General features: G+C 43.6%; 1 protein-coding gene and 1 non-coding gene across 6 annotated transcripts; both read left to right on the top strand.

Annotated features, from left to right (window-relative positions):
• The first annotated feature begins 17,613 nt into the window (after window positions 1-17,613).
• Window positions 17,614-25,043, top strand: LOC103640978 (uncharacterized). Of its 5 annotated transcripts, none has more exons than XM_020545605.3 (12): window positions 17,614-17,873; window positions 17,986-18,673; window positions 19,953-20,139; window positions 20,220-20,269; window positions 20,461-20,553; window positions 20,649-20,737; window positions 20,836-20,914; window positions 21,226-21,308; window positions 21,439-21,517; window positions 21,604-22,327; window positions 22,983-23,583; window positions 24,412-25,043. In XM_020545605.3, the coding sequence occupies exons 3-12, from the start codon at window positions 20,016-20,018 to the stop codon at window positions 24,560-24,562; spliced, it is 2,073 nt and encodes a 690-aa protein (XP_020401194.1). In that variant the 5' UTR covers window positions 17,614-17,873; window positions 17,986-18,673; window positions 19,953-20,015; the 3' UTR covers window positions 24,563-25,043. The 5 variants fall into 5 exon arrangements, with proteins under 5 accessions (XP_020401194.1, XP_020401192.1, XP_008662630.2 ...); XM_020545603.3 differs by having other exon boundaries at window positions 17,986-18,292; XM_008664408.3 differs by having other exon boundaries at window positions 17,986-18,292; window positions 24,427-25,043.
• On the top strand, window positions 24,077-24,264 carry LOC111590410 (U2 spliceosomal RNA). The gene has a single exon (XR_004853533.1). It is a non-coding gene; the product is annotated as a U2 spliceosomal RNA (small nuclear RNA).
• Window positions 25,044-27,803: the final 2,760 nt, after the last annotated feature.

Here is a 27,803-nt window from a genome sequence, read left to right on the forward strand (position 1 = left end):
AGGTGTCGTCCTTGAGTTGCTTCACTTGGAACCCAAGGAAGTAGTTCAACTCGCCCATCATTGACATCTCGAATTTCTGTGTCATCACCCTGCTAAACTCTTCACAAGACTTTTTATTAGTAGAACCAAATATTATGTCATCGACATAAATTTGGCACACAAACAAATCACCATCACATGTCTTAGTGAAAAGAGTTGGATCGGCTTTCCCAACCTTGAAAGCATTAGCAATTAAAAAGTCTCTAAGCCATTCATACCATGCTCTTGGGGCTTGCTTAAGTCCATAGAGCGCCTTAGAGAGCTTACACACGTGATCGGGGTACCGTTCATCCTCGAAGCCAGGGGGTTGCTCCACGTACACCTCCTCCTTTATTGGCCCGTTGAGGAAAGCGCTCTTCACATCCATTTGGTACAACCTGAAAGAATGGTGAGCGGCATATGCTAGCAAGATACGAATGGACTCTAGCCTAGCCACAGGAGCAAAAGTCTCCTCGAAATCCAAACCTGCGACTTGGGCATAACCTTTTGCCACAAGTCGAGCCTTGTTTCTCGTCACCACCCCGTGCTCGTCCTGTTTGTTGCGGAACACCCACTTGGTTCCCACAACATTTTGCTTCGGACGAGGCACCAGTGTCCAAACTTCATTCCTCTTGAAGTTGTTGAGCTCCTCCTGCATGGCCAACACCCAGTCCGGATCTAGCAAGGCCTCCTCTACCCTGAAAGGCTCAATAGAAGAGACAAAGGAGTAATGCTCACAAAAATTAACTAATCGAGATCGAGTAGTTACTCCCTTGCTAATGTCACCCAGAATTTGGTCGACAGGATGATCCCTTTGAATCATCGCTCGAACTTGGGTTGGAGGTGCTGGTTGCGCTTCTTCCTCCATTACTTGATCATCTTGTGCTCCCCCTTGATCATGCGCCTCCACTTGAGGTACCTGTTCGTCATCTTGGGTTGGGAGATGCACCATGGGTGAGGAAGAAGGTTGATCTTGCTCCAAGTGTTCCTGTGGTCGCACATCACCAATCGCCATGGTGCGCATAGCGGCCGTTGGAACATCTTCTTCATCTACATCATCAAGATCAACAACTTGCTCTCTTGGAGAGCCATTAGTCTCATCAAATACAACGTCGCTAGAGACTTCAACCAAACCCGATGATTTGTTGAAGACTCTATACGCCTTTGTATTTGAGTCATAACCTAATAAAAACCCTTCTACTGCCTTGGGAGCAAACTTAGAATTTCTACCCTTCTTCACTAGAATGTAGCACTTGCTCCCAAATACACGAAAGTAAGATACATTGGGTTTGTTACCGGTTAGTAGCTCATACGACGTCTTCTTGAGGAGGCGATGAAGGTAGACCCTGTTGATGGTGTGGCAAGCCGTGTTCACGGCTTCCGTCCAAAAGCACTCGGGGGTCTTGAACTCCCCTAGCATCGTCCTCGCCATATCGATGAGCGTCCTGTTCTTCCTCTCTACCACACCATTTTGCTGTGGTGTGTAGGGAGCGGAGAACTCGTGCTTGATCCCTTCCTCTTCAAGGAACTCCTCCACTTGAAGGTTCTTGAACTCGGACCCGTTGTCGCTCCTTATCTTTTTCACTTTGAGCTCAAACTCATTTTGAGCTCTCCTGAGGAAGCGCTTGAGGGTCCCTTGGGTTTCAGACTTTTCCTGCAAAAAGAACACCCAAGTGAAGCGGGAAAAGTCATCAACAATAACTAGACCATACTTACTCCCTCCTATGCTCAGATAGGCGACGGGTCCGAAGAGGTCCATATGCAGCAGCTCCAGGGGTCTTGAGGTGGTCATCACGTTCTTGCTATGATGTGCTCCTCCCACTTGTTTACCTGCTTGACAAGCTGCACAAGGTCTATCCTTTTCGAATTGCACGTTAGTCAAACCTATCACGTGTTCTCCCTTTAGAAGCTTGAGAAGGTTCTTCATCCCCACATGTGCTAAGCGGCGATGCCACAGCCAGCCCATGCTAGTCTTAGCTATTAAGCATGCATCTAGACCGGCCTCTTCTTTTGCAAAATCAACTAAGTAAAGTTTGCCGTCTAATACACCCTTAAAAGCTAGTGAACCATCACTTCTTCTAAAGACAGACACATCTACATTTGTAAATAGACAGTTATACCCCATGTTGCATAATTGACTAACAGATAGCAAATTATATCCAAGAGACTCTACTAAAAACACATTAGAGATAGAGTGCTCATTAGAAATTGCAATTTTACCTAACCCTTTTACCTTGCCTTGATTCCCATCACTGAATATGATTGAATCTTGGGAATCCTTATTCTTGACGTAGGAGGTGAACATCTTCTTCTCCCCCGTCATATGGTTTGTGCATCCGCTATCAATAATCCAGCTTGAACCCCCGGATGCATAAACCTGCAAGGCAAATTTAGGCTTGGGACTTAGGTACCCAACTCTTGTTGGGTCCTATAAGGTTGGTCACAATTTCCTTAGGGACCCAAATGCAAGTTTTATCACCCTTGCATTTTGCCCCTAACTTCCTAGCAATTACCTTTCTATCCTTTCTACAAATTGCAAAGGAAGCATTCAAAGCATGATATATTGTAGAAGGCTCATTAACTTTCCTAGGAATATTAACAACATTTCTCCTAGGCATTTTATGAACAACATCCCTTCTACCAACATTTCTATCATGCACATATGAAGAACTAGAAGCATGAGAAAAATCATCATACGCATTATAACTCCTATAAGCATTTTTAGTTTGTCTCCTATCATGATACAAAAAGGCATGGTTCTTTGTAGCACTAGCAGCCATAGGGGCCTTCCCTTTCTCCTTAGCGGGAATGGGTGCCTTATAGCTTGTTAAGTTCTTGGCTTCCCTCTTGAAGCCAAGTCCATCCTTAATTGAGGGGTGTCTACCGATCGTGTAGGCATCCCTTGCAAATTTTAGTTTATCAAATTCATTCTTGCTAGTCTTAAGTTGAGCATTAAGACTAGCCAATTCCTCAGTTAATTTGGAAATTGAGACTAAATGATCACTACATGCATCAATATCGAAATCTTTACACCTAGTGCAAATCTCAACATGTTCTACACAAGAATTAGATTTACTAGCTACTTCTAGTTTAGCATTTAAGTCATCATTAACACTTTTTAAAGTAGCAATGGTTTCATGACAAGAAGATAGTTCACTAGAAAACACTTCATTTCTCTTAACTTCTAAAGCATAAGATTTTTGTGCCTCTACAAATTTGTCATGCTCTTCATACAAAAGGTCCTCTTGTTTTTCTAAGAGTCTATCTTTTTCATTCAAGGCATCAATTAATTCATTAATTTTATCTACTTTAGTTCTATCCAATCCCTTGAACAAACTAGAGTAATCTATTTCATCATCACTAGACTCATCATCACTGGAAGAATCATAAGTGACATTGTTTTGATTACATACCTTCTTCTCCCTTGCCATAAGGCATGTGTGACGCTCGTTGGGGAAGAGGGACGACTTGTTGAAGGCAGTGGCAGCGAGTCCTTCATTGTCGGAGTCGGAGGAGGAGCAATCCGAATCCCACTCCTTTCCGATATGTGCCTCGCCCTTGGCCTTCTTGTAATGCTTCTTCTTTTCCCTCTTGCTCCCGTGTTCCTGGTCACTATCATTGTCGGGACAGTTAGCAATAAAATGACCAAGCTTACCGCATTTGAAGCATGATCGCTTTGCCTTGGTCTTAGTCTTGCTTGGCTGTCCCTTGCGACCCTTTAGTGCCGTCTTGAATCTTTTGATGATGAGGGCCATCTCTTCATCATTAAGACCGACCGCCTCAATTTGCGCCACCTTGCTGGGTAGCGCCTCCTTGCTCCTTGTTGCCTTGAGAGCAATGGGTTGAGGCTCATGGATTGGGCCATTCAACGCGTCGTCCACGTACCTTGCCTCCTTGATCATCATTCGCCCGCTTACAAATTTTCCAAGAATTTCTTCGGGCGACATCTTGATGTACCTAGGATTTTCACGAATATTGTTCACCAAGTGAGGATCAAGAACGGTAAATGACCTTAGCATTAGGCGGACGACGTCGTGATCCGTCCATCGCGTGCTTCCGTAGCTCCTTATTTTGTTGATAAGGATCTTGAGCCGGTTGTATGTTTGTGTTGGCTCCTCGCCCCTTATCATCGCGAATCGTCCGAGCTCGCCCTCCACCAACTCCATCTTGGTGAGTAAGGTGACATCATTCCCCTCATGAGAGATCTTGAGGGTGTCCCAAATCTGCTTGGCATTGTCCAAGCCGCTCACCTTGTGATACTCGTCCCTGCACAAAGAGGCTAGCAACACAGTAGTAGCTTGTGCATTTTTATGGATCTGTTCATTAATAAACGAAGGGCTATCTGAGCTATCAAATTTCATTCCACTTTCCACAATCTCCCAAATGCTTGGATGGAGAGAGAATAGATGAGTACGCATTTTGTGACTCCAAAATCCGTAGTCCTCTCCATCAAAGTGAGGAGGCTTGCCAAGTGGAATGGGGAGCAAATGAGCATTTGAGCTATGCGGAATGCGCGAATAATCAAAAGAAAAGTTTGAGTTAACCGTCTTTTGTTTGTCATAGTCGTTATCGTCGTTGTCCTTTTGGGAAGAGGAAGATTCGTCGCTGTCGTCGTAGTAGACGATCTCCTTGATGCGCCTTGTCTTCTTCTTCTTCCCTTCCTTCCGTCTATGGCCCGAGCCGGAGTCGGTAGGCTTGTCATCTTTGGGCTCGTTGACGAAGGACTCCTTCTCCTTATCGTTGATCACGATTCCCTTCCCCTTAGGATCCATCTCTTCGGGCGGTTAGTCCCTTTCTTGAAGAGAACGGCTTTGATACCAATTGAGAGCACCTAGAGGGGGGGTGAATAGGTGATCCTGTAAAACTTAAACTTATAGCCACAAAAACTTGTTAAGTGTTAGCACAATAATTGCCAAGTGGCTATAAAAGAGTCTCAACAACACAATACCACAAGAGATCAATCACAGAGATGACACAGTGGATTATCCCGTGGTTCGGCCAAGACCAACGCTTGCCTACTCCACGTTGTGGCGTCCCAACGGACGAGGGTTGCAATCAACCCCTCTCAAGCGGTCCAAAGACCCACTTGAATACCACGGTGTTTTGCTTGCTTTTTCTCAATCCCGTTCGCGAGGAATCTCCACAACTTGGAGCCTCTCGCCCTTACAATTGAAGTTCACAAAGAAACACAGAGCAAGGGGGGAATGAGCAACGCACACAAGACTTCAAAAAGATCAGAGCAACAACACGCACACAAGTAGCAACAAGAGCTCGCAACACAACTCAAAGAGTTCACAACTCCACAAGAGCTCTATATGCTATCACAATGAAACGAATGCGTGAGATCGATGTCTTGGTGCTCAGGAATGTTGTAGGAATGCTTGGTGTACTCCTCCATGTGCCTAGGGGTCCCTTTTATAGCCCCAAGGCAGCTAGGAGCTGTTGAGAACAAATCTGGAAGGCCATCCTTGCCTTCTGTCGTCGGGTGCACCGGACAGTCCGGTGCACACCGGACACTGTCCGGTGCCCGATTTATTTCCATAAACAGCGCAGCCGACCGTTGCAGATCTGGCGCACCGGACATGTCCGGTGCACACCGGACAGTCCGGTGCCCCCTTCCGACCGTTGGCTCGGCCACGTGTCTCGCGCAGATCGCGCGGCCGACCGTTGGCCCGGCCGACCGTTGGCTCACCGGACAGTCCGGTGCACACCGGACAGTCCGGTGAATTTTAGCCGTACGCCGTCGGCAAATTCCCGAGAGCGGCCTCTTCGCCCGAGGCAGCCTGGCGCACCGGACACTGTCCGGTGCACCACCGGACAGTCCGGTGCCCCAGACCGAAACAGCCTTTTGGCTGTACACAGCCAACTCTTCTCTTCTTTCTGTTTCTAACACTTAGACAAGTATATTAGTACACAAAACCAATGTATTAAGGCTTAGAAACATACCTTTACTTTTGATTTGCAACTTGTCCATCCATGGGCATAGATTTACATTAAAGCACTTGTGTTGGCACTCAATCACCAAAATACTTAGAAATGGCCCAAGGGCACATTTCCCTTTCATCATGGCAAAGGACGGCAAAAAGAAGAAGGTTAAATCTAAATCCTCCACTAGATATGAATCCTCTAGTGATGAGGAAGATAACTTACACACTCTTTTTGCCAACCTCTACATGCAACAAAAAGAGAAACTTAATGAATTGATTAGTGTCATTCATGAAAAGGATGATCTCTTGGACACCCAAGAGGACTTCCTTATTAAAGAAAATAAGAAGCATGTTAAGGTTAAAAATGCTTATGCTCTAGAAGTAGAAAAATGTGAAAACTTGTCTAGTGAGCTAAGCACTTGCCATGAGACTATAGACAACCTTAGAAGTGAGAATTCTAATTTACTAGCTAAGGTTGATTCTATTGCTTGTAATGTTTCAATTCCCAATCTTAGAAATGATAATGATGATTTGCTTGCTAAGATTGAAGAATTGAACTTATCTCTTGTTAGCCTTAGGAATGAAAATGAAAAATTAATTGCTAAGGCTAAAGATTTTGATGTTTGCAATGCTACTATTTTCGACCTTAGAACTAAGAATGATATATTGCATGCTAAGGTTGTAGAATTAAAATCTTGCAAACCCTCTACATCTACCGTTGAGCACACTTCTATTTGCACTAGATGTAGAGATATTGATGTTAATGCTATTCATGATCACATGACTTTAATTAAACAACAAAATGATCATATAGCAAAACTAGATGCTAAAATTGCCGAGCATAACTTAGAAAATGAAAAATTTAAATTTGCTAGAAGTATGCTCTATAGTGGGAGACGCCCTGGCATTAAGGATGGCATTGGCTTCCAAAAGGGGGACAATGTCAAACTCAATGCCCCTCCTAAGAAATTGTTTAATTTTGTTAAGGGCAAGGCTCCCATGCCTCAGGACAACGAGGGTTACATTTTATACCCTGCCAGTTATCCCGAGGACAAGATTAGGAGAATTCACTCTAGGAAGTCTCACTCTGGCCCTAATCATGCTTTTATGTATAAAGGTGAGACATCTAGTTCTAGGCAACAAACCCATGCTAAGTTGCCTAAGAAGAAAACTCCTAGTGCATCAAATGATCATGACATCTCATTCAAAACTTTTGATGCATCATATGTTTTAACTAACAAATCTGGCAAGGTAGTTGCCAAGTTTGTTGGAGGCAAACACAAGGGCTCCAAAACTTGTGTTTGGGTACCCAAAGTTCTTGTTTCTAATGCCAAAGGACCCAAAACCGTTTGGGTACCTAAAGTCAAGAACTAAACTTGTTTTGTAGGTTTACGCATCTGGGGGCTCAAGTTGGATCATCGATAGCGGATGCACAAACCACATGACTGGGGAGAAGAAAATGTTCTCCTCCTACGAGAAAAACCAGGATCCCCAACGAGCTATCACATTCGGGGATGGAAACCAAGGTTTGGTCAAAGGATTGGGTAAAATTGCTATACCTCCTGACCATTCTATTTCCAATGTTTTTCTTGTAGATTCATTAGATTACAATTTGCTTTCTGTATCTCAATTATGCAAAATGGGTTACAACTGTCTTTTCACTGATGTAGGTTTCACTGTCTTTAGAAGAAGTGATGATTCAATAGCATTTAAGGGAGTGTTAGAGGGTCAGCTATACTTGGTAGATTTTGATAGAGTTGAACTCGACACTTGCTTAATTGCTAAGACCAACATGGGTTGGCTCTGGCACCGCCGACTAGCCCATGTTGGGATGAAGAATCTTCACAAGCTTCTAAAGGGAGAACACATTTTAGGACTAACAAATGTTCACTTTGAGAAAGACAGGATTTGTAGCGCATGTCAAGCAGGAAAGCAAGTTGGTGCCCATCATCCACACAAGAACATTATGACGACCGACAGGCCACTGGAGCTACTCCACATGGATCTATTCGGTCTGATTGCTTACATAAGCATCGGCGGGAGTAAGTATTGTCTTGTAATAGTGGATGATTATTCTCGCTTCACTTGGGTATTCTTTTTGCAGGAAAAATCTCAAACCCAAGAGACCTTAAAAGGATTCTTGAGACGGGCTCAAAACGAGTTCACCCTAAGGATCAAGAAAATTAGAAGCGACAACGGGACAGAGTTCAAGAACTCTCAAATTGAAGGCTTCCTTGAGGAGGAGGGCATCAAGCATGAGTTCTCTTCTCCCTACACGCCACAACAAAATGGTGTAGTGGAGAGGAAGAATAGAACTCTATTAGACATGGCAAGAACCATGCTTGATGAGTACAAGACTTCGGATCGGTTTTGGGCCGAGGCGGTCAACACTGCTTGCTACGCCATCAACCGGTTATATCTTCACTGAATCCTCAAGAAGACATCATATGAACTCCTAACCGGTAAAAAGCCCAACATTTCATATTTTAGAGTCTTTGGTAGCAAATGCTTTATTCTTGTTAAAAGAGGTAGAAAATCTAAATTTGCTCCTAAGACTGTAGAAGGCTTTTTACTAGGATATGATTCAAACACAAGGGCATATAGAGTCTTTAACAAGTCCTCTGGACAAGTTGAAATTTCTTGTGACGTTGTGTTTGATGAGACTAACGGCTCTCAAGTAGAGCAAGTTGATCTTGATGAGATAGGTGATGAAGAGGCTCCATGCATCGCGCTAAGGAACATGTCCATTGGGGATGTGTGTCCTAAGGAATCCGAAGAGCCTCCAAATGCACAAGATCAACCGTCCTCCTCCACGCAAGCATCTCCACCAACTCAAAATGAGGTTGAAGCTCAAGTTGATGAAGTAGAAGATCAAGCAAATGAGCCACCTCAAGATGACGGCAATGATCAAGGGGGAGATGCAAATGATAAAGACAAGGAGGATGAAGAACAAAGACCGCCACACCCAAGAGTCCACCAAGCAATCCAACGAGATCACCCCGTCGACACCATCCTCGGCGACATTCATAAGGGGGTAACCACTAGATCTCGTGTTGCACATTTTTGTGAGCATTACTCTTTTGTTTCCTCTATTGAGCCACACAGGGTAGAGGAAGCACTTCAAGATTCGGATTGGGTGGTGGCGATGCAAGAGGAGCTCAACAACTTCACTAGGAATGAGGTATGACATTTAGTTCCACGTCCTAACCAAAATGTTGTAGGAACCAAATGGGTCTTCCGCAACAAGCAAGATGAGCATGGTGTGGTGACAAGGAACAAAGCTCGACTTGTGGCTAAGGGATACTCCCAAGTCGAAGGTTTGGATTTCGGTGAAACCTATGCACCCGTAGCTAGGCTTGAGTCAATTCGCATATTATTGGCCTATGATACTTACCATGGCTTTAAGCTTTATCAAATGGACGTGAAAAGTGCCTTCCTCAATGGACCAATCAAGGAAGAGGTCTATGTTGAGCAACCTCCCGGCTTTGAAGATAGTGAGTACCCTAACCATGTGTATAAACTCTCTAAGGCGCTTTATGGGCTTAAGCAAGCCCCAAGAGCATGGTATGAATGCCTTAGGGATTTCCTTATCACTAATGGATTCAAAGTCGGCAAGGCCGATCCCACACTCTTTACTAAAACTCTTGAAAATGACTTGTTTGTATGCCAAATTTATGTTGATGATATTATATTTGGGTCTACTAACGAGTCTACATGTGAATAGTTTAGTAGGATCATGACACAAAAGTTCGAGATGTCTATGATGGGGGAGTTGAAGTATTTCTTAGGATTTCAAGTGAAGCAACTCCAAGAGGGCACCTTCCTAAGCCAAACGAAGTATACTCAAGACATTCTAAGCAAGTTTGGAATGAAGGATGCCAAACCCATCAAGACACTCATGGGAACCAATGGGCATACCGGTCGATGATAGGTTCTTTGCTATACTTATGTGCATCTCGACCGGATATTATGCTTTCCGTATGCATGTGTGCAAGATTCCAAGCCGGCCCTAAGGAAGCTCACCTTACGGCCGTAAAACGAATCTTGAGATATTTGGTTTATACTCCTAAGTTTGGGCTTTGGTATCCTAGGGGATCCACATTCGATTTGATTGGTTATTCGGATGCCGATTGTGCGGGGTGTAAAATCAATAGAAAGAGCACATCGGGGACTTGCCAGTTCTTGGGAAGGTCCTTGGTGTCTTGGGCTTCAAAGAAGCAAAATTCTGTAGCTCTTTCTACCGCCGAAGCCGAGTACATTGCTGCAGGCCATTGTTGCGCGCAATTACTTTGGATGAGGCAAACCCTTAGGGACTATGGTTACAAATTAACCAAAGTTCCTCTTCTACGTGATAATGAGAGTGCAATCAAAATGGCGGATAATCCCGTCGAGCATAGCCGCACTAAGCACATAGCCATTCGGTATCACTTTTTGAGGGATCACCAACAAAAGGGAGATATCGAGATTTCTTACATTAATACTAAAGATCAATTAGCCGATATCTTTACCAAGCCTCTTGATGAACAAACTTTTAACAAACTTAGGCATGAGCTAAATATTCTTGATTCTAGGAACTTCTTTTGTTGACTTGCACATATAGCTCATTTATATACCTTTGATCATGTCTCTTTCATATGCTATGACTAATGTGTTTTCAAGTCTATTTCAAACCAAGTCATAGGTGTATTGAAAGGGAATTGGAGTCTTCGGCGAATACAAAGGCTTCCACTCCGTAACTCATCCTTCGCTGTCACTCCAAGCAACTCTCCATTCTTGGGGGAGAAAGCATGAGCACCAAGCAAAAGGACTTCGTCTTTGGTATAATCTTCACTCATTTGTTTTTGACCAAAGGGGAAGAAAGTAATGTAAGGGCTCTAATGATTCCGTTTTAGCGATTCATGCCAAAGGGGGAGAGAGTATGAGCCCAAAGCAAAAGGACCGCACCACCACCTAATTTTAAAATTGGAGATTTTTCAATTGGTAAATTTCAAATTGGTATCTTATTGTGTTCAAAAGGGGGAGAAAATAGTATTTCAAAAATGATATATCAAAACCCTCTTGAACACTAAGAGGATGATCTCATTTAGAGGGAGTTTTGTTTAGTCAAAGGAAAAGCATTTGAAACAGGGGGAGAAAATTTCAAATCTTTAAGATGCTTTGCAAAATCTTATTCATTTACCTTTGACTATTTGCAAAAGAACTTTGAAAAGGATTTACAAAAGAATTTGCAAAAACAAAACATGTGGTGCAAGCGTGGTCCAAAATATTAAGAATGAAAGAAACAATCCATGCATATCTTGTAAGTATTGGCTCAATTCCAAGCAACCTTTGCACTTACATTATGCAAACTAGTTCAATTATGCACTTCTATATTTGCTTTGGTTTGTGTTGGCATCAATCACCAAAAAGGGGGAGATTGAAAGGGAATTAGGCTTACACCTAGTTCCTAAATAATTTTGGTGGTTGAATTGCCCAACACAAATAATTGGACTAACTAGTTTGCTCTAAGTGTATAAGTTATACAGGTGCCAAAGGTTCACAACAAGCCAATTCAAAAGACCAATGTTGGGTTCAAAATAGAGAGCTAAAGACATCCCGAAAGGCTCCCTGGTCTGGCGCACCGGACTGTCCGGTGTGCCACCGGACATGTCCGGTGTGCCAGGGGACTCCGCGCTAAACTCCTCAGCCTCGGGAATTTTCAGAGCCGGCGCGCTATAATTCACCGGACTGTCCGGTGTATACCGGACATGTCCGGTGCGCCAAGAGGACACGGCTCTGGAACTTGGTAGCCTCGGGAATTCGCGACGGCTGCTCCGCTATAATTCACCGGACATGTCCGGTGTACACCGGACTGTCCGGTGTAACTCCGGAGCAACGGCTACTTCGCGCCAACGGTCACCTGCAACAGCAATTAATGCGCGCCAGAGCACGCAGAAGTCAGGCACGCGCGTAGTGGCGCACCGGACACTCTACAGTACCTGTCCGGTGCGCCACCGGACATCCAGGCGGGCCCAGAAGACAGAGCTCCAACGGTCGAATCTCAACGGCATTGGTGACGTGGCTGGCGCACCGGACATGTCCGGTGTACACCGGACTGTCCGGTGCACCATACGACAGTCAGCCCCACCAAACGGCTAGTTTGGTGGTTGGGGCTATAAATACCCCCAACCACCCACCATTGATTGCATCCAAGTTTTCCACTTCTCAACCACTTACAAGAGCTAGGCATTCAATTCTAGACACACCAAAGAGATCAAATCCTCTCCAATTCCACACAAGGCTTTAGTGATTAGCGAGAGAGATTTGTCGTGTTCTTTTGAGCTCTTACGCTTGGATTGCTTCTTTTCTTTCTCACTTGTTCTTGTGATCAAAACTCCATTGTAATCAAAGCAAGAGGCACCAATTGTGTGGTGGCCCTTGCGGGGAAGTTTTGTTCCCGGCTTTGATTTGAGAAGAGAAGCTCACTCGGTCGAAAGGACCGTTTGAGAGAGGGAAAGGGTTGAAAGAGACCCGGTCTTTGTGACCACCTCAACGGGGAGTAGGTTTGCGAGAACCGAACCTCGGTAAAACAAATCCTTGTGTCACACTCCTTATTTGCTTGAGATTTGTTTTACACCCTCTCTCGCAGACTCGTTTTTATTTCTAACGCTAACCCGGCTTGTAGTTGTGTTTATATTTGTAAATTTCAGTTTTGCCCTATTCACCCCCCTCTAGGCGACTATCAATAACAAAGAAATATCTGTTTGCCGGGAGATAGGTAAAAGCATCAGATTCCCGAAGCTGGAAGACAACCTTTCGATTTTATCGAATGATGAACTTGCTGACAGCCTAGCATACAATAGCATAAAGATATAAAAGTTAACTTTGAATTTTGAAAATGGTATTTCATTTTTCATACTCAATCCTTTCTTCCTCTTGCAGGGCTTGATTCTTAGTAATGCCCTTAGGGCGCAGAAAATATTGAAGACGAAGGCTATACGATGGCTCTGAACAACCTTCGTTCAGAGGTGATTGAATTAAGAAATGAAGGTCTTGAAAAAGACAAAATCTTAATCTCTCTGGTTAATAAAGTGAAAGAAGACGAAGCTAGCTTCAAAGCTCAAGCCGAAGCCCAAAAGATTGAAACTGAAGACCTTCGGAGGCAACTGGCCGAAGCTAAAGAAAAATGCGCACTCGCAAAAGCTAACCAAGAAATCAGCGAATATTGGAAAAATCATCTAGAGAAAAATGTTGAAGAACTTCGCACATCCAAAGAAAGGTGTTTTGAAAAATCCTTGGATTGAGTAAATAAAATAAAAGCTAGCTTCGCCAAAGTGGGTGCCTACTCTTCTAAAGAAAATTTCATACGAGGCGACTCCGAAGGTGTTATTGAATGGATAAGTGGAGAAGTCAAGACCTTCGATGAAATTTTGAGTGATCGCGAGGATATTTGCGCATTTTCTGGTGCGCGGGGAATTTCAGTTATCTTAGAGAAGGCGGGATGTGATCACATCAAGACCATGGCCCAGGCCGAAGCTACCTTCTCCGTAGATGATACAAAGGATCCTTCAGCTGAAGCAAGCTTGATGGGCGGGAGATTTTACAATGATATCTGGGTGAATGGTGGCCGAGAGATGGCCCATGAAATTATAAAGAAAAGTGAAAAAGACACCCATGATGCCCGAGTAGAAGCAAGACAAGCTGAAGAAGCTGCAGAGCGCGAAAAGCGTATATGTATTGTTTCTTGGCTTTTAGCTTCGGCATTTGTTTTTATTGCTTCGGATGGATTAAATTTTTCCTACTTCAGCTGAATTATCTCTACCGCCGGAACCGTTCGATCCCCTAGCAGATCCAGAAATGAAAGAAGCGCTCGACATTATAAACATGGCTAAATCCATTGTTGATGAAGTTGTTAACAAATTACTGCACGAAGTTGCAGAGAAAGTTCTTAGAGAGGAATATAACTTATTGTAAAAACATTTTGAGATGGTCAATGTACGAGACACTAGAATGGACATTATACCTTTATTGTAACAAGACTGTAATATTTGATGTGTGTTGCTTTGAATCGAATATGTAAATTATTGTAATTCATTTCTTTGTGATGCATGAAACTTTACATACATACCATTTTTGAGCCTTCGGCGAAAAAACACCTTCCCTTCTTTTCATGCTTCGTAAAGAAAAAGATCCATGCTTTGTAAAAAGGGATCCCTTCTTTTCTGTTACAAGGCTGATGAAGCTGTATTTCCTGAAGTTTACTTCATGCCTTAGCACATTTTCATTTTTGCAAAGCATTTGTCGAGGATCAACTCCGTATTCGATTCTCGTGTCATTGATACAATATGATGTATGATGTGATGCAATGTGGAATGATGTGATGATATGATGCACAATGATGCTGATGCCGAAGACTCACACCCATACGCCCACATTGAAACACACAAGCTCTGCATCCCCTTAGGAACGACTTTGGAGCCTTCTTCACAGTTTATTTTTTGGTGTTCACCGTTTATTTTTCGGTGTAAGTTCTGTATCCCCTTAGGAACGTCTTTTGAACTTCTTCGCCTTCTATTTCGGCGGTATAAGTTCTGCATCCCCTTAGGAATGACTTTTGAACTTCTTCGCCTTATATTTCGGCGGTATTTGGCTGTGCATTCCCTTTGGAACAACTTTTGAGCAGAAAACTTACGCTGCGCTCCCTTAGGAACGACTTTTTGTAGCTTCGACAATTTTAGCTCTGCATTCCCTTATGAACGACTTTTGAGCTTCGTAAGTCTGTGAAGAAGATATATTCCATTCTGATAGAAGCAAAAATCATTACAAGAAATTAAAACTAAATTTATATTGCTTGTTCCTTATTAAAAAACAAAATGACATAGAACATAAAAGTATTTCAGAGGCAGGATATCGCTCAATAAATGTGCTTTGATTCTGGCACAGTACTATTGACTGTACGAGCTTCGGATTCCTCCCTGAATTCACGTTGTTGTTGGGAGTACTGGCGCCCTTCTGGCTGCTGGCTTCGGGAATAGGTAGGTTGCAGTGGTGGTGGCGGTGGAAGCTGAGGCCAAGAAGCCTGTGAATGGCTAGCCGAAGCAACAAAAGCTGCAGGATGATTGCCCACATATTCTGGTATGTAGGGAGAGTGGCACGAAGCAGTGTGCAAGACCTGCTTCGGCTGATTTTACCGAGCTTCGGCTTCTGCGATCTCCTTTTTCTTCAGAATAGTGATTTGGCACATTCTTGTAGTATGGCCCTTGTCCTCACCACAGAATAAGCAATAGATTTTCCTGGACTGATCCCCATATCTTCCTCCGAAGCCCCTGGCGCCTCTGCCCTTGGAGCTGGTGGCCTGAAGGAGCTTTGCTGCTGCCCCAAAGACTGTGAGGTGTACTGTGGCCTCTAAAGCTGGCTTCCTTTGTCATCATTCTGACTGGAGCTGTGGATTGATCTGACATGCCTAGGGTGGATTCTTCCTCCGAAACCCCTGGTCATCTCAGAGAATCTGTAAGCCTCCTCCCTTATTTGGCGAAAGTCATTGTCAGCCCGGATGTACTCATCCATTTTCTGAAGCAGCTTCTCCAGAGTCTAGGGGGCTTCCTGGCGAAGTATTGAGCCGTAGGTCCTGGCCGAAGATCCTTGATCATGGCCTCAATGACAATTTCATTGGGCACTGTGGGCGCTTGTGCTCTCAGTCGCAAGAACCTTCGGACATACGCCTGAAGGTATTCCTCATGGTCTTGCATGCACTGGAACAAGGCCTGAGCTGTGATTGGCTTTGTCTGAAAGCCTTGGAAACTGGTAACCAACATGTCCTTGAGCTTCTGCCACGACATGATTGTCCCTGGCCGAAGGGAAGAATACCATGTTTGGGCTACGTTCCGGACTGCCATGACAAAGGACTTTGCCATGACAGCTGCATTGCCTCCGTATGAGGATATTGTTGCCTCATAGCTCATTAAGAATTGTTTTGGGTCCGAGTGCCCATCGTACATGGGTAGCTGGGGTGGCTTGTAGGATTGTGGCCATGAGATAGCCTGCCATTCTGCTGCCAAAGGAGAAGCAACATCAAAAGTAAAGGTATCATGATTAAAATCATCGTACCATCCATCTTCGTTGAATAAGCCCTCTTGACGAAGCTCCCTGTGTTGGGACCTTCGGTCTTGATCATCTTGAGCAAGATGACGCACTTCCTCAGTAGCTTCATCGATCTTCCTTTGAAGATCGGCCAGCCGAGCCATCTTCTTCTTTTTCCTTTGCACCTGTTGGTAGATGATTTCCATGTCCCTGATCTCCTGGTCCAACTCCTCCTCCTGGAATGTTGGACTAGTGGCCTTTCTCTTCTGGCTTAGAGCCTCTCGGAGAGAGAGAGAGTCTCCTGGTTTGTGTCTAGTGGCTGCAGTGCAGCCCCTGGCGTTGTTATCTTCTTCGGCGGCATGATGAAGGTCGATGCTTTGCCGAAGGTTGTGGAAGTGAGTACACCGGAGGTGGACGCCAATGTTGGAGACTTGTTCTCAAATGCTATGAATTAAGAACAAGGCAACACAGAAAGAAGTTAATGGTTAATGTTCTTCGTCCCTTGAAGCATTATTTCCCTTAGGATATAACGATCTTCGGACGAAGGTCATGAAGGATATACCTTCATCATCACAATTTTCATTGATAAAAGGAGAAACATATGAAACATGAGAGAATAACATGAATAATCACATAATATTATTTACATATCTTTATTATATAATCATGGAAGAATAAGAACAATATTGAATTACATTTGTACCTTTGGCTCGACAGAAGATGTAAGTACAAGCGTGACGCACGAGCGAATACAAATCAACGTGAACAATACGAGGGTACTGTTCATCTATTTATAGGCACATGACGCAGCCTGTGTAAAATTACATTCATGCCCTTCATATTTAGTATTAACTTAAGAACAATCTGTCGAGGACTAAACAGTCTTTTCCTCCTTAAGTCGGTTCCTTTTTCATCTATTGGGCCGAAGCTTCCTTGCGCACACCTTCGGCACTGGTTCAACCTTCGTTCTGACCCTGCTTTCCATATTGTGTACAGCTTCATCCCATGTCCGAAGGTTCCTGCACATATATTATGCTTTAGGAAACATTGTTAGTCATGTTTTTGAGAACTTTCGGACGAAGGCCCCCAACAAACCCAATTCAATTCTATACCCTCCAATATCAACATCCAAACGGAATATAAGGGTTTATCACATCCAAATAAGTGTGCACAACATGCATGAGCTGCGACTAGAGGTAACAATGGACTGATTTAAGGATTAGATTAAAATTAAACCATATTTTTATTAATTTTTAAACTAAAATTTATTTAAAACCCTACCATATTACGAAGCATTTGGATCACAGTCTATTACCAACCATAGCCATGACATATTCAGCTTCGCATTCGGAGCTCCGAGAATGGGCTGATGCTACGAAAGCCCAAAACGAAGGACCCTTTATATGCAGAACCCGCACGAGCCCAGTCTGATGTGGGGCCCATACTCCCAGATTGCGTGCTTGAGCCTTTACCAAAAATTCGCATCTTTACGGGAGTCTCCACGCAAAATCTCGCAGAACCACGCGCTAGCCGCCTTTGCCCCACAGAGAGACCTTGTCCAGAAAACCCTACTCACGCAGGGACCCATCTGCAAAACCGCCTCGCTTACCCTCCTTCTCGCCGTGCTCCTCAGTCCGCACCTCTCCCCGCCGCCCGTGTCGCCCGCGCCTCCAAATCCACTTCCAAACGCAAATCCAACCAAACCATCCCCGAATCCTGCCCAAATTTCCTCAAAACGCGTCAAACCCCACCCCTTCCGCCCGAATTCATTTCGAATCAGACTGACGCGACCACCCATCTGGGCTCTGGCCGCCTCGGCCCCCATCGCCTCCCTCCCATGGCGTTTCACGTCGCGTGCCCCATCACTTGGTAAGCTCCCTCAGTCTCTGTCTCGTCACTCCTGCCTCTTCTCTATAACGCTCGCGCGCTCTGACGGGCGGGTGGCGTCGCCGCCTCCCTCTCTCTCTCTGTTCCTCTGCAGCAGGAGGGTGTGCGACTGCGAGCTAGGGTTCGGCGCGTCGGCGTCGAGGAAGGGAGGAGGTGGCGCGTTGGCGGCGGTATGGGCGGGCACGGCGGCGGCTCTCGAGGATTTTCTCGCGGATCCGTGGTTGCTGCGGCCGGCAGGGGCCGTTGACGCGGATGCGGCGACGGTGCAGGTGGAGGTGCCGCCCCTTGAGCCGGCCCCTGAGGATGGGGAGGACGAGGCCCGCCGGGCGGCAGCGCAGCGCGGCGCCGCCGCGGCAGAGGACCTCGCCAGGCGCTTCGAGAGCGGCGCCTACGGATCGCCGGTCAGCTGATCTCTCTCTCTCCCTCTCTTCGCGCTTGTGCTGGCTAGTGTGTTTGCTGCCCTGTGTTCGTGGGAGAATTTCAAGCTTGTTATGTGCCTAGCGTGTCTTGTCTTCGTTCTGGATTATGTGGTTGTGGGCTGCTCGTGGCGTTTTGCTATGAAATACTTGGAATTCTGGGCTGGGACGAAGGAATCTGATTTATGCATGCTGTAGAAGTTTGCATGCTTTTATTTTGAGGCTTATAGGAGTGCAGTCGATGAAAGACTGTTCCTTTTGGGAATTCTGAGGCATCCTAGCACTGGGACTCTGTTGGCGCTCACATCCACGTCACTGAGCATCAGTGGGTACACACCGCCATGACATTGATAATGCTGTTTACAGGTGATAGCATTTGCTCTGGCTTTTCCACCCGTGCTGTTTGTTTCTTTTTATGTGGGTTGTTCATGAGGTTGTACAGACTGTAATATGTATGTACTCCCTTTGTCCCAAACTATAGGTCGTTTTGGCTTTTCTACGACCTAAATATATGCTGTGTATAAATGTATGTCTAGAACAGCCAACACAAACTATATAATTTTGAATGGATGTAGTAGTATTTTCAGCCCTTTGTCCCAAACTATAGGTCGTTTTGGCTTTTCTACGACCTAAATATATGCTATTTATAAATGTATATCTAGAACAGCCAACACAAACTATATAATTTTGAATGGATGTAGTAGTATTTTCAGGGTTTTGGTTTAGTGGTCAAATTGGTAACATATTGATGTTTAGTGAGGTATGGCTGAGTTTTCTGGTTTTCCAGAAATTTTAAGTTTCCTACAGTGTTGGACGCAAAACGATATTGTGGATCTTTTGAAACGGTTGCATGCATGGTGACGTGTGGTTTGCAAAAAGAGTTGTGATTGAATTTTGAGCTCGTGTGCATACAGGTGGTTGTCGTGTTGTCCATATGTGCTTTTAGATGTTACCTTTGACTTCACTGGTGAGAAACGACTAAAAAAGTTCTTTAGGAGACCCTGGATTATGTCCATGAAGGTTTATGCTACAAATAACCTTGTATGTTACTATAAACGATCCTAAGCTTTAGCAACGGGCATGCCTTGCATAGCAAATGTGTCTAAGCTTTAGAAACGGACCTGTGCCTCACAATGTTTTCAAGTCGTCTGATTAATCGCCCAAGTCGGTTAGCCAGAACGACCAGCAAGTCGTCCGACTTGAAAACACTGGACTGCCTCATGGAGCTTTGCCTGCACATTAATGTTGATCGTGCTGTATGCCTGTATGATTACCATGCAGAAACATGGTTAGCTTCCCCTGTTAGATACACTAGTTAATACCTAGTTTGTTATTTTCTAGCTCCACTGTTTAGCTAGGTGTCAAAGGTAACTTTAATTTCGTCTAAACAGTATCTTATCAATTTTCTACAATAGACTACTGGTGTCTCATTTTTTTTGTTTTTGACTTACCACATGGTGTAGTAATGCTTAATCCTTGGATACCAGCTTCTCATCATTTTGGCAAGTTTCAGTGGTGCACAATTTTACTAGTTTTTAGTTGCATCTTTAGTTGATGCCAATATTCCAATATCGATTTCTATACTTCTATATTACTATACTTTGTTTCAATCAAGTAATACAAGAAGGTCGTTGCCCTTTTTCAGGAGGCAGAAGGAGATGAAGACGAGTGGGATCGAGAGGATCAAGGAAATGCTGCTGTCAAGGTTATGTGCCGTTTATGCTTTTCAGGAGAAAATGAGGGCAGCACGAAAGCTGCCAAAATGCTTCCTTGCAAACTCTGCAGCAAACGATATCATAGAAACTGTTTGAAAAGCTGGGGAGAACATAGAGGTAATAAAAGTTCTTATAGTCTCTTCATCTTCTATTCATTCGTGTACATGCTCTAATAAATTAATTAATGTTTCTTCTAGACCTTTTCCACTGGAGCTCATGGGTCTGTCCTTCTTGCCGCAGTTGTGAGGTTGGTTGTCTTTCTATTTCCAGCTATTATCATGAACTTCTACCCCTCAGTCAAGTTTGGCCTGTTCATTCTTGTTCTTGTGCTATGTTTGAATTTGCATCTTGATAGCATTTATCACTTCTGTTACATGGTAAGAATCACTAGCTTCTGCATTTGATTTGTTGCTACATCAATACTTGCCATCTATGTAGGTGTGCCGACGTCCTGGCGACCCCAACAAGTTGATGTTCTGTAAAAGGTGTGATGACCCTTATCACTGTTATTGTCAGCAACCATCGCACAAGGTGAATTTATTGTATCTCCCCTTCCACCACCACCCATTTTTTTGTATAGGTAGCATTTACATCTGTTTGTCATCACTGAACACTGAACATTGCAGAATGTTACCCATGGGCCATATTTATGTCCAAAACATACAAGGTGCCACAGCTGTGGATCTGGTGTGCCTGGTAGTGGCCATAGCACAAGGTAATGATTCAAATGTTCATCTCCTTAACTGGTATTGACTACCAGGTGTCTTATGCCGTACTTTTTGTTTGTGTGTAACACTGAATTTGTATATATAGGTGGTTTTTGGGGTACACATGCTGTGATGCGTGTGGACGATTGTTTGTGAAAGGAAATTACTGTCCAGTTTGCTTGAAGGTACAAATGCTATGTTCTCAGTACCAAAATGATTTATTTGAGCTTTTTGAAATTTATTATGCTCTGTTCAATTTTGGAGTGTCTATTTTTTCTTGTTTATGCCTCACAACCTTACAATATAGTGGTTGCCTGCGCAAGGTATTTTGTGAGGGAAGTTTTTCGTTTATATTATAGTTCGAAGCCTCTTTGATTGAGACTTCATTTCAGTTTGAGTCGAAGTATGAGTAGTCTTGGTTCATAAATACCATTTTTTCGTTTTGTTGACTTATGCTTATATGACATCTCCTGCTTTGGGTTCCCTCTCTTGTAAGGTTTATAGAGACTCTGAAGTGATACCTATGGTTTGCTGCGATGTTTGTGAAAAGTGGGTGCATATTGAGTGTGATGGCATCAGGTCTGTATGAGTGTGAATCCTATGTGTTTGTCTGAATAATAACCTTATTTTTTCAAACATTACCCTCCTTTGCACCGCCTTATTTTACTCATTCAGTGTGTGCTTTACTGTTGTTCCATATGTTACGCAGTGAGGAAAAGTACCAACAATTCCAAGCTGATCAAAACCTTCAGTATACATGTGCAGCATGCCGTGGCGAATGCTCCCAGGTGATAACTACTTCTGTCGTCATGCCTCACTGCTATATTGTGTCATCTTACATCTAACACCCATTTTGGCATTTTGCTAACATCAGATCAGGGACACTGAGGATGCAATCCGGGAGCTTTGGAAGAGGAGGGATGTTGCTGATCATGAGCTCATGATTACTTTGCGGGCTGCTGCTAAACTGCCTTCTCTTGAAGATGTGTCACCGCTTTATCCAAACTCGGATGATGAGAAACTTGGTGCATACGTATTGAAAAGTGAGAGTAGAAATACACTAAAATTTTCATTAAAAAGTAACAGTAGTAAGCCTCCACCGGATACACCTGAGCAAGAGAAGGTTGTTTTTAAGAGCTCTGGATCAAATAAAAAGCCTTCCAAAAAGAAAGGTGGTCAGGGTAATAAAACAAATGATGGCCATGATGAAATATTTCTGGAGAGGAGGCATGATGTTAAATCATCAAATAGCCGTTTGGGAGATCAAAGTATAGATGGCAATCATGATATGAGCCCTTTTAAGAATGATGATAATGCCTATATTTCATCTTCAACTCGAAGTTCAGAAAAGAATTTGAAATCTCCATCCATGAAAGCTGTGACAAACAATGCTGATATGATACCCAAAGTCAAGATTAAAGGCAGTAAGGTTTCGAGTTTGCATTACAAAGATGGTGAAGAAAATACTTCCAAGGCTGACACTGGAAAAGCTACCAAGTTGGTTATCCATCTTGGTTCACGGCATAAAACTAGGAGTGGCTCTCCTAAGTCGGAGCTGTCCAATTATCAAAGAGAGCAAGATTTAGGATCAATACATGGTATGTGCCCGTTTTCTGGAAGTTCACCATTTACCAGTTCTATTTCCCTGCTATATATAATAAATGTTTTAGCATGCACAATCACATGCTTCAAAATTTTGGTTGCTTACAAGGTATCCTATGGGCATGCTAGAATGAACTCATGCCTTTTTTCTTTCTAAGTGCTAGTTTGGAAATATCGTTTTCCCAGGGGATTTCAATTTTCCCAAGGGAATATGAACTAATTTCCCTTGGAAAAATTAGAATCCCTTGGAAAAACAGTGTTTCCAAACTAGCCCTAAGCGTTTAAGAACTATAGCAGTTTGATATTTTGGTGGTAGTCAAAAGGCGTTGTTTGGAATGTTTTCTTCTGTTTTTCGGATTGAACTTTAAAATCCTAGCATTTTGGCCAAAATCCTGGATGTACCCATTGAGTGCTTAATTTCAGGTATCTTGGTGCCTTCCTGTAAAACTGTTGTTTCAGTTCCTAATTTTCAAATTTGTTGCGCTTGGTATTAACTTCTGCTTGTACCCATGAAGTTATTTATTAATGCTTTGTTGGACTGCATTTTCAAATAAGTTCCTGAAACCTGTGTTTTATGGTATGTCTGGTTCTTCCATTCTTATGATGCTATGTTGAGGACAAAACAAGTTTTCACACAGTCGCCTCTTTCAGGACGGAAATTAGATGTCACAAGCCAGCTGAAAGGTTCAAGAAGCGAGGTAAAAGAGAGAAGTGTAATGAAGTTAGTTAGAGAGACTGGGGTACAACAAAGAAATAGCCTTTTGGGTGATCTTGGTACCTCAAAAAAGCATGCAACTGGGAAAAGGAGCAATGCTCTAATTTCTGGAATGGAGAATGGAAATGAAACTGGTACTAGAAACCGGCCATTTGCACAGAAACAATCTCATTCTAGTCAGGTGGACGAGAACCAGGGAACTGCTGACTCTCCTGATAACTTGAAGCCATCATTGCTCAAACTCAAGTTTAAGCGTCCACATTATGAGCAGCTAAACACCCAGGCCTCTCAACCAGAGGAGCCGACCTCCTGGGTTTCTCAGCAAGAAGACCAGTTCAATGTTGCTAAAGGCCAGAGATCAAAGAGGAAGAGGCCTTCGATGGAGAAGGCAGATGGTTTGGATGGTACGACTCCAGCCAAGAGGCATCATCAGAGCACTGATGATGAAGTGATGGACGCAAATTGGATCCTACGCAAGTTGGGCAAGGATGCTATCGGAAAGAGGATTGAAGTCCATCTAACTTCTGATGGCAAATGGTTAGTTCTCCCTTTAACCTTTTTTTTGGCACGATTTTGTATCATATATTATGCTAGCGACAACAGTACATGCGTTAGCTACTTGGACAGCTTTATGGAGTCTTGCATTTTCCTGATGCCCTATATGCCTCCTGTAATACAATCTCTACTCCTTTCAAGCACCAATTTCGACGATCATCTTGCGTTGCGCGCGAAGCGCACATCTGTTCTCCTCTCCCCTGTTTCTCACCTTCCAGTGGGTCATTAACCTACACATGGGTCGTGAGAATCTAACCCAAGCTCAACACGACAGGGCATGGGTCTAAAACTGTTTCTCTCCCCCGTTTCTCCCTTACCATTGGGTCACAGATGGGCCGTGAAAAACCATCCAAGCTCAACACGACAGGAAGCCGCACGAGCGTAGCGCTCCCACATAGTACTATCCTGCTAGTTGAAGGAGAACGAGCGACCAAGCAAGCTGTATAAAAAAGGGGGTTGGACTCATTTTCAACTCATATCTTTCTCGGTCTTTTGGCTAAGATAAAGTGTAATATTTGTTCGTATCAGTTTAATATCTGGTATATGGACTATATGTTCACTTCGATATTAAATTTATTTTTTATGTGTATTTTTTTGTGGAGAGGTCCAGCACATTGGCTTACTAGACTCTCGCCCATTGCACTGTCGGTAGTCATTAAATATGATTATGTGCCGTCGCAACGTACGAACATTGTACTAGTTACCATTTGCTTACCGCTTGACAATGAAACCAACATTGCTTAATGCTACTGCTAAGTGTATCTGATTGTGTATCTTTTCTGATTACTAACACATATGGACTCACACCAGCATTCATCTTGGCAGGCATCAAGGGATGGTGTCGAATGTCATGGGTGGCACACTGTGTATTCAGTTAGACAATGGCAGGTCTGAGAACGTGGAGCTGGGGAAGCAGGCCATCCGCTTGATTGCTTCAAGATCAAAGGGCCGGAAGCGATGAAACCTTTTTCCCCATGTGCAGCTTAGGACCTGTTCTCGCTCAACCCATTGCCGTGATTATGGCAGGTAGAGTTCTCCCCTTGAGGTTTGACATCCGCTGAAGCACAGCAGTGACCACCTGCTGTTCATGTGGGGAAACGCGCTGCCTCTCAGCCTTTGCTGCTGACTGGACGAGATACCGAGCGCAACGTCATCTGTTGCGCCATGTTTCGCTAGCCTAGCGTGTAACAGACTTTGTTGCCGGAAGCCCATTTGCTTTCCATTAGAATCTGCTAGGGTAGGGAAACCGAGGAGGTTTTAGATTACCTTGGATGTAAAAGAAGCAGGTAACGCCGCTGTATCTGGGGTGTTTTGTACATGTGGTTTTCGGACGAGTTTCTGAACAACTCGTTATTGACTTATTTGGTGGCGTTATTTGCTGGCCACTGGCCGGGATTTTGTTGTCTTGTTACATATACTGACAGTAATAATTTGTCTACATATATAAGCTGGCGCGAAACGGGGGCTTTGTTGGAGGCGAATGCGACGAGGACAAAGGCGACTCAGCATCATTATTGTAATACCATGGTTTCAAAGGGAATTTCAGGAAGGGAATAAATAGTTCCTTTTAAATTATGGGATTACGTGAAACTCTTGTTTATTTTAATACATATTCATAAGTATTATTTGAATCAACTAAATAAAGGAATAATTGATAAATTAAATACATATTGTTGCATCAGTTGGATTTTGTGTGTTGCATTTAAATTAGGTTTGAAATTCAAAAAATCTAATTTGTAATTTAAAAATTTGAAATAGAAAATAGAAAAGAAAAACAAAAAAAGAGAAGAAGCTTACCTCTTCGGCCTGATCATTGGCCCACTGACCCAATTCCTTAGCTAGCCCAACCCAACAGCGGATGCTGACGTCGACAGGTGGAGCCCTCTCGTTAGTGCTACGCGTTCATGTCGGTCGCTGATCTTGCAGGCCCGCTTGCTAGCATCTCGCAGCCGGCTTGCTAGCATCTCGCAGCCGCGCTAGCGCTCACTGGCATGTGGGCCGAGTCTGCAGAAGCTTCTCCCTCCTAACAACCTCGGTCGTTGCAACCGCCTAACGACCGCCAACCCACGTTGCGATATACCCCCCGGTCGCACCCCATTGCTTGTTGCTTGCTTTCCACACACGCCCACACCTAAACCCTAAATCCCGCTCACAACAATCAGTTGCAAAGAGGCATCAAGAAAGAAATGTTCCTTATAGGTTACAAACTTAAGTGGACGGTGGCCGATCCACTTAGGCATTGGATTCAAAGCTTGTAACGAGTTTTTGTTCATGCTATCCTCATTGCGAAGGTTGTTATGTAAACTATGCAATCTCCCTCGAGAAGAATAAAAGAACACTATAGCCCCCCCTAGAATAATTCGATTGTGATATCCTGGCCTTGGTAAATTGTATGATATTCTGGTCCAATTCTTAATAGAATTAATAGAGTACTCATATTAACAAGGTGCATCTTGTTTTTCGGAAACATGTCTTGAAATAATCTCGGGGTCAAACATGCTTGGCCCAGAGTAATCTTGGGATGAATGACCGACCGAAAAATCTTATCGGGTGCGCATAAGTGAGGACAAAGTGCGAGTAAAAGATTCGTGTTGGTCTATAAGGATGGTTTATGATCCTAAAGGTCTGTCAGGAGTAAGTACCGCTAGTCTGAGAGTAGATGAGGTGTTACACATTCGATGTGAACATGATGAGGCACTGCACGATTCAGTGAACACCCCTCAATAGATTTGTCTCTGTCCTTATATTGTGTAGAACCCTTCAGGGGTGTTTGGTTGCCCCTGCTAAAGTTTAGCCCGGGTCACATCAAGCGTTTGACTTTCAAATAGGAGTATGAAATATAGACCCAACCAACTGAACTAGATTCGTCTCGTCTTTTAATCTTCGGCTGACAAATTAGTTTTATAATCCGACTACATTTAATACCCGGAACGGAGGTTCAAACATTCGATGTGATAGGGGCTAAAGTTTAGTTTGGGGTAACCAAACACCCCTTCGGATGAGTACTTGGAGCACGAGAGCGTCAAGTCGCGTGCCTTTAATGAGATCGCCGCCGCGGGTAGGGCGCCTTGACCGTCAGATTCCTATTTAGATCAAGTTCGTTGATTCACAGATGGACGCTCATGATTAATATCAAGTGGATACCGTTTTGGGGATTTGGTTCTAGCCAGATTGCGAGATGGACGATCCAGACACTCCAAGGTTGTAACGGTTGAGCCGAATTTCTAAAGAGACCTTGAGTTTTATTAAAATGAACCCACGACCTTGTGCAATTCAAAACTAATTACGGTTAGGTCATGTTTTTAGCAGATTGACCCCTAAGCTCTTACTAAATGTATTCCATCATACTAAGGGGTGAGGTTTATATCGAGGCCTTCGAAGTTAACTTTTAAAATTGCATATAGGTCCTTGGAGTTTACAAATAGTCTCTGGAGTCATCAATTTAATACAAAATAGCCCCAAAACTTGTTTATTCCATATCTTTCACGTTTTAACTCCAATTTTAGTGGTTCTCGAACCTACAGATTCGTCTATGTTGGGGCCCTCTTTAACCGAAGATCCTCAAAACATTAACTAACCAGTTATTTTCAGCCTATTTTAAGTGTAGCGAGACAGATACCGAAGGACACCTTCGTCCAGGGACGATGTACATCCATCATAGTTACAAAGACGAAGTTGAGAGCTTGGGATTATGGACACATGCATGTGGTGAAGAAGATGAATAGAGTAAGACAAGGTCACCATGACTTACTTAGCAAAAATATGAGAAGAAAAGACAACATTACCCTTGGTACAACTGTATAGGCTCAAGAGCATATTTGTAATTTTACTGAAGTTGTACCTCACGCCTATAAATAGAGAAACAGTGCCATGCATTGACACACTTTTTCAGCTAGAGAAAGTTGAATTGCTATGCCTACGAAGCTGTATTTCCTTTACCTTCGTCTTGTAATTCCAAGGAATTGAAGGTATACCCATAATATTTTGTTGAGTAATAATAAGAGACGAAAACAATATCTTATGAGGTCGAATCATATGCTTCATCATTTTATTTTGCACAAATTTGTCCTTAATGTCCTTAACTTCCTCCGTTTACTTCTCATATCTTCATACTTTAATCGACCCCTTTCAAGAGCGGCAATTTAAAGGATGAGGATGAAGCTTGATTTAACTATGTTGCCTTGTTTTTGATATCTCGAAGG

This window comes from Zea mays, chromosome 10 (assembly GCF_902167145.1).
Source record: "Zea mays cultivar B73 chromosome 10, Zm-B73-REFERENCE-NAM-5.0, whole genome shotgun sequence".
Lineage (NCBI taxonomy): Eukaryota > Viridiplantae > Streptophyta > Magnoliopsida > Poales > Poaceae > Zea > Zea mays.

Bases quoted from the DNA above. Each gene is read 5' to 3' on its own strand.
- LOC103640978 (XM_020545603.3), top strand. From the start codon at position 17,842: ATGGCGTTTCACGTCGCGTGCCCCATCACTTG. The intron at 20,554-20,648 runs GTGAATTTATTG...TGAACATTGCAG, and splicing joins GTCAGCAACCATCGCACAAG to AATGTTACCCATGGGCCATA. The intron at 22,328-22,982 runs GTATGTGCCCGT...CGCCTCTTTCAG, and splicing joins AGATTTAGGATCAATACATG to GACGGAAATTAGATGTCACA.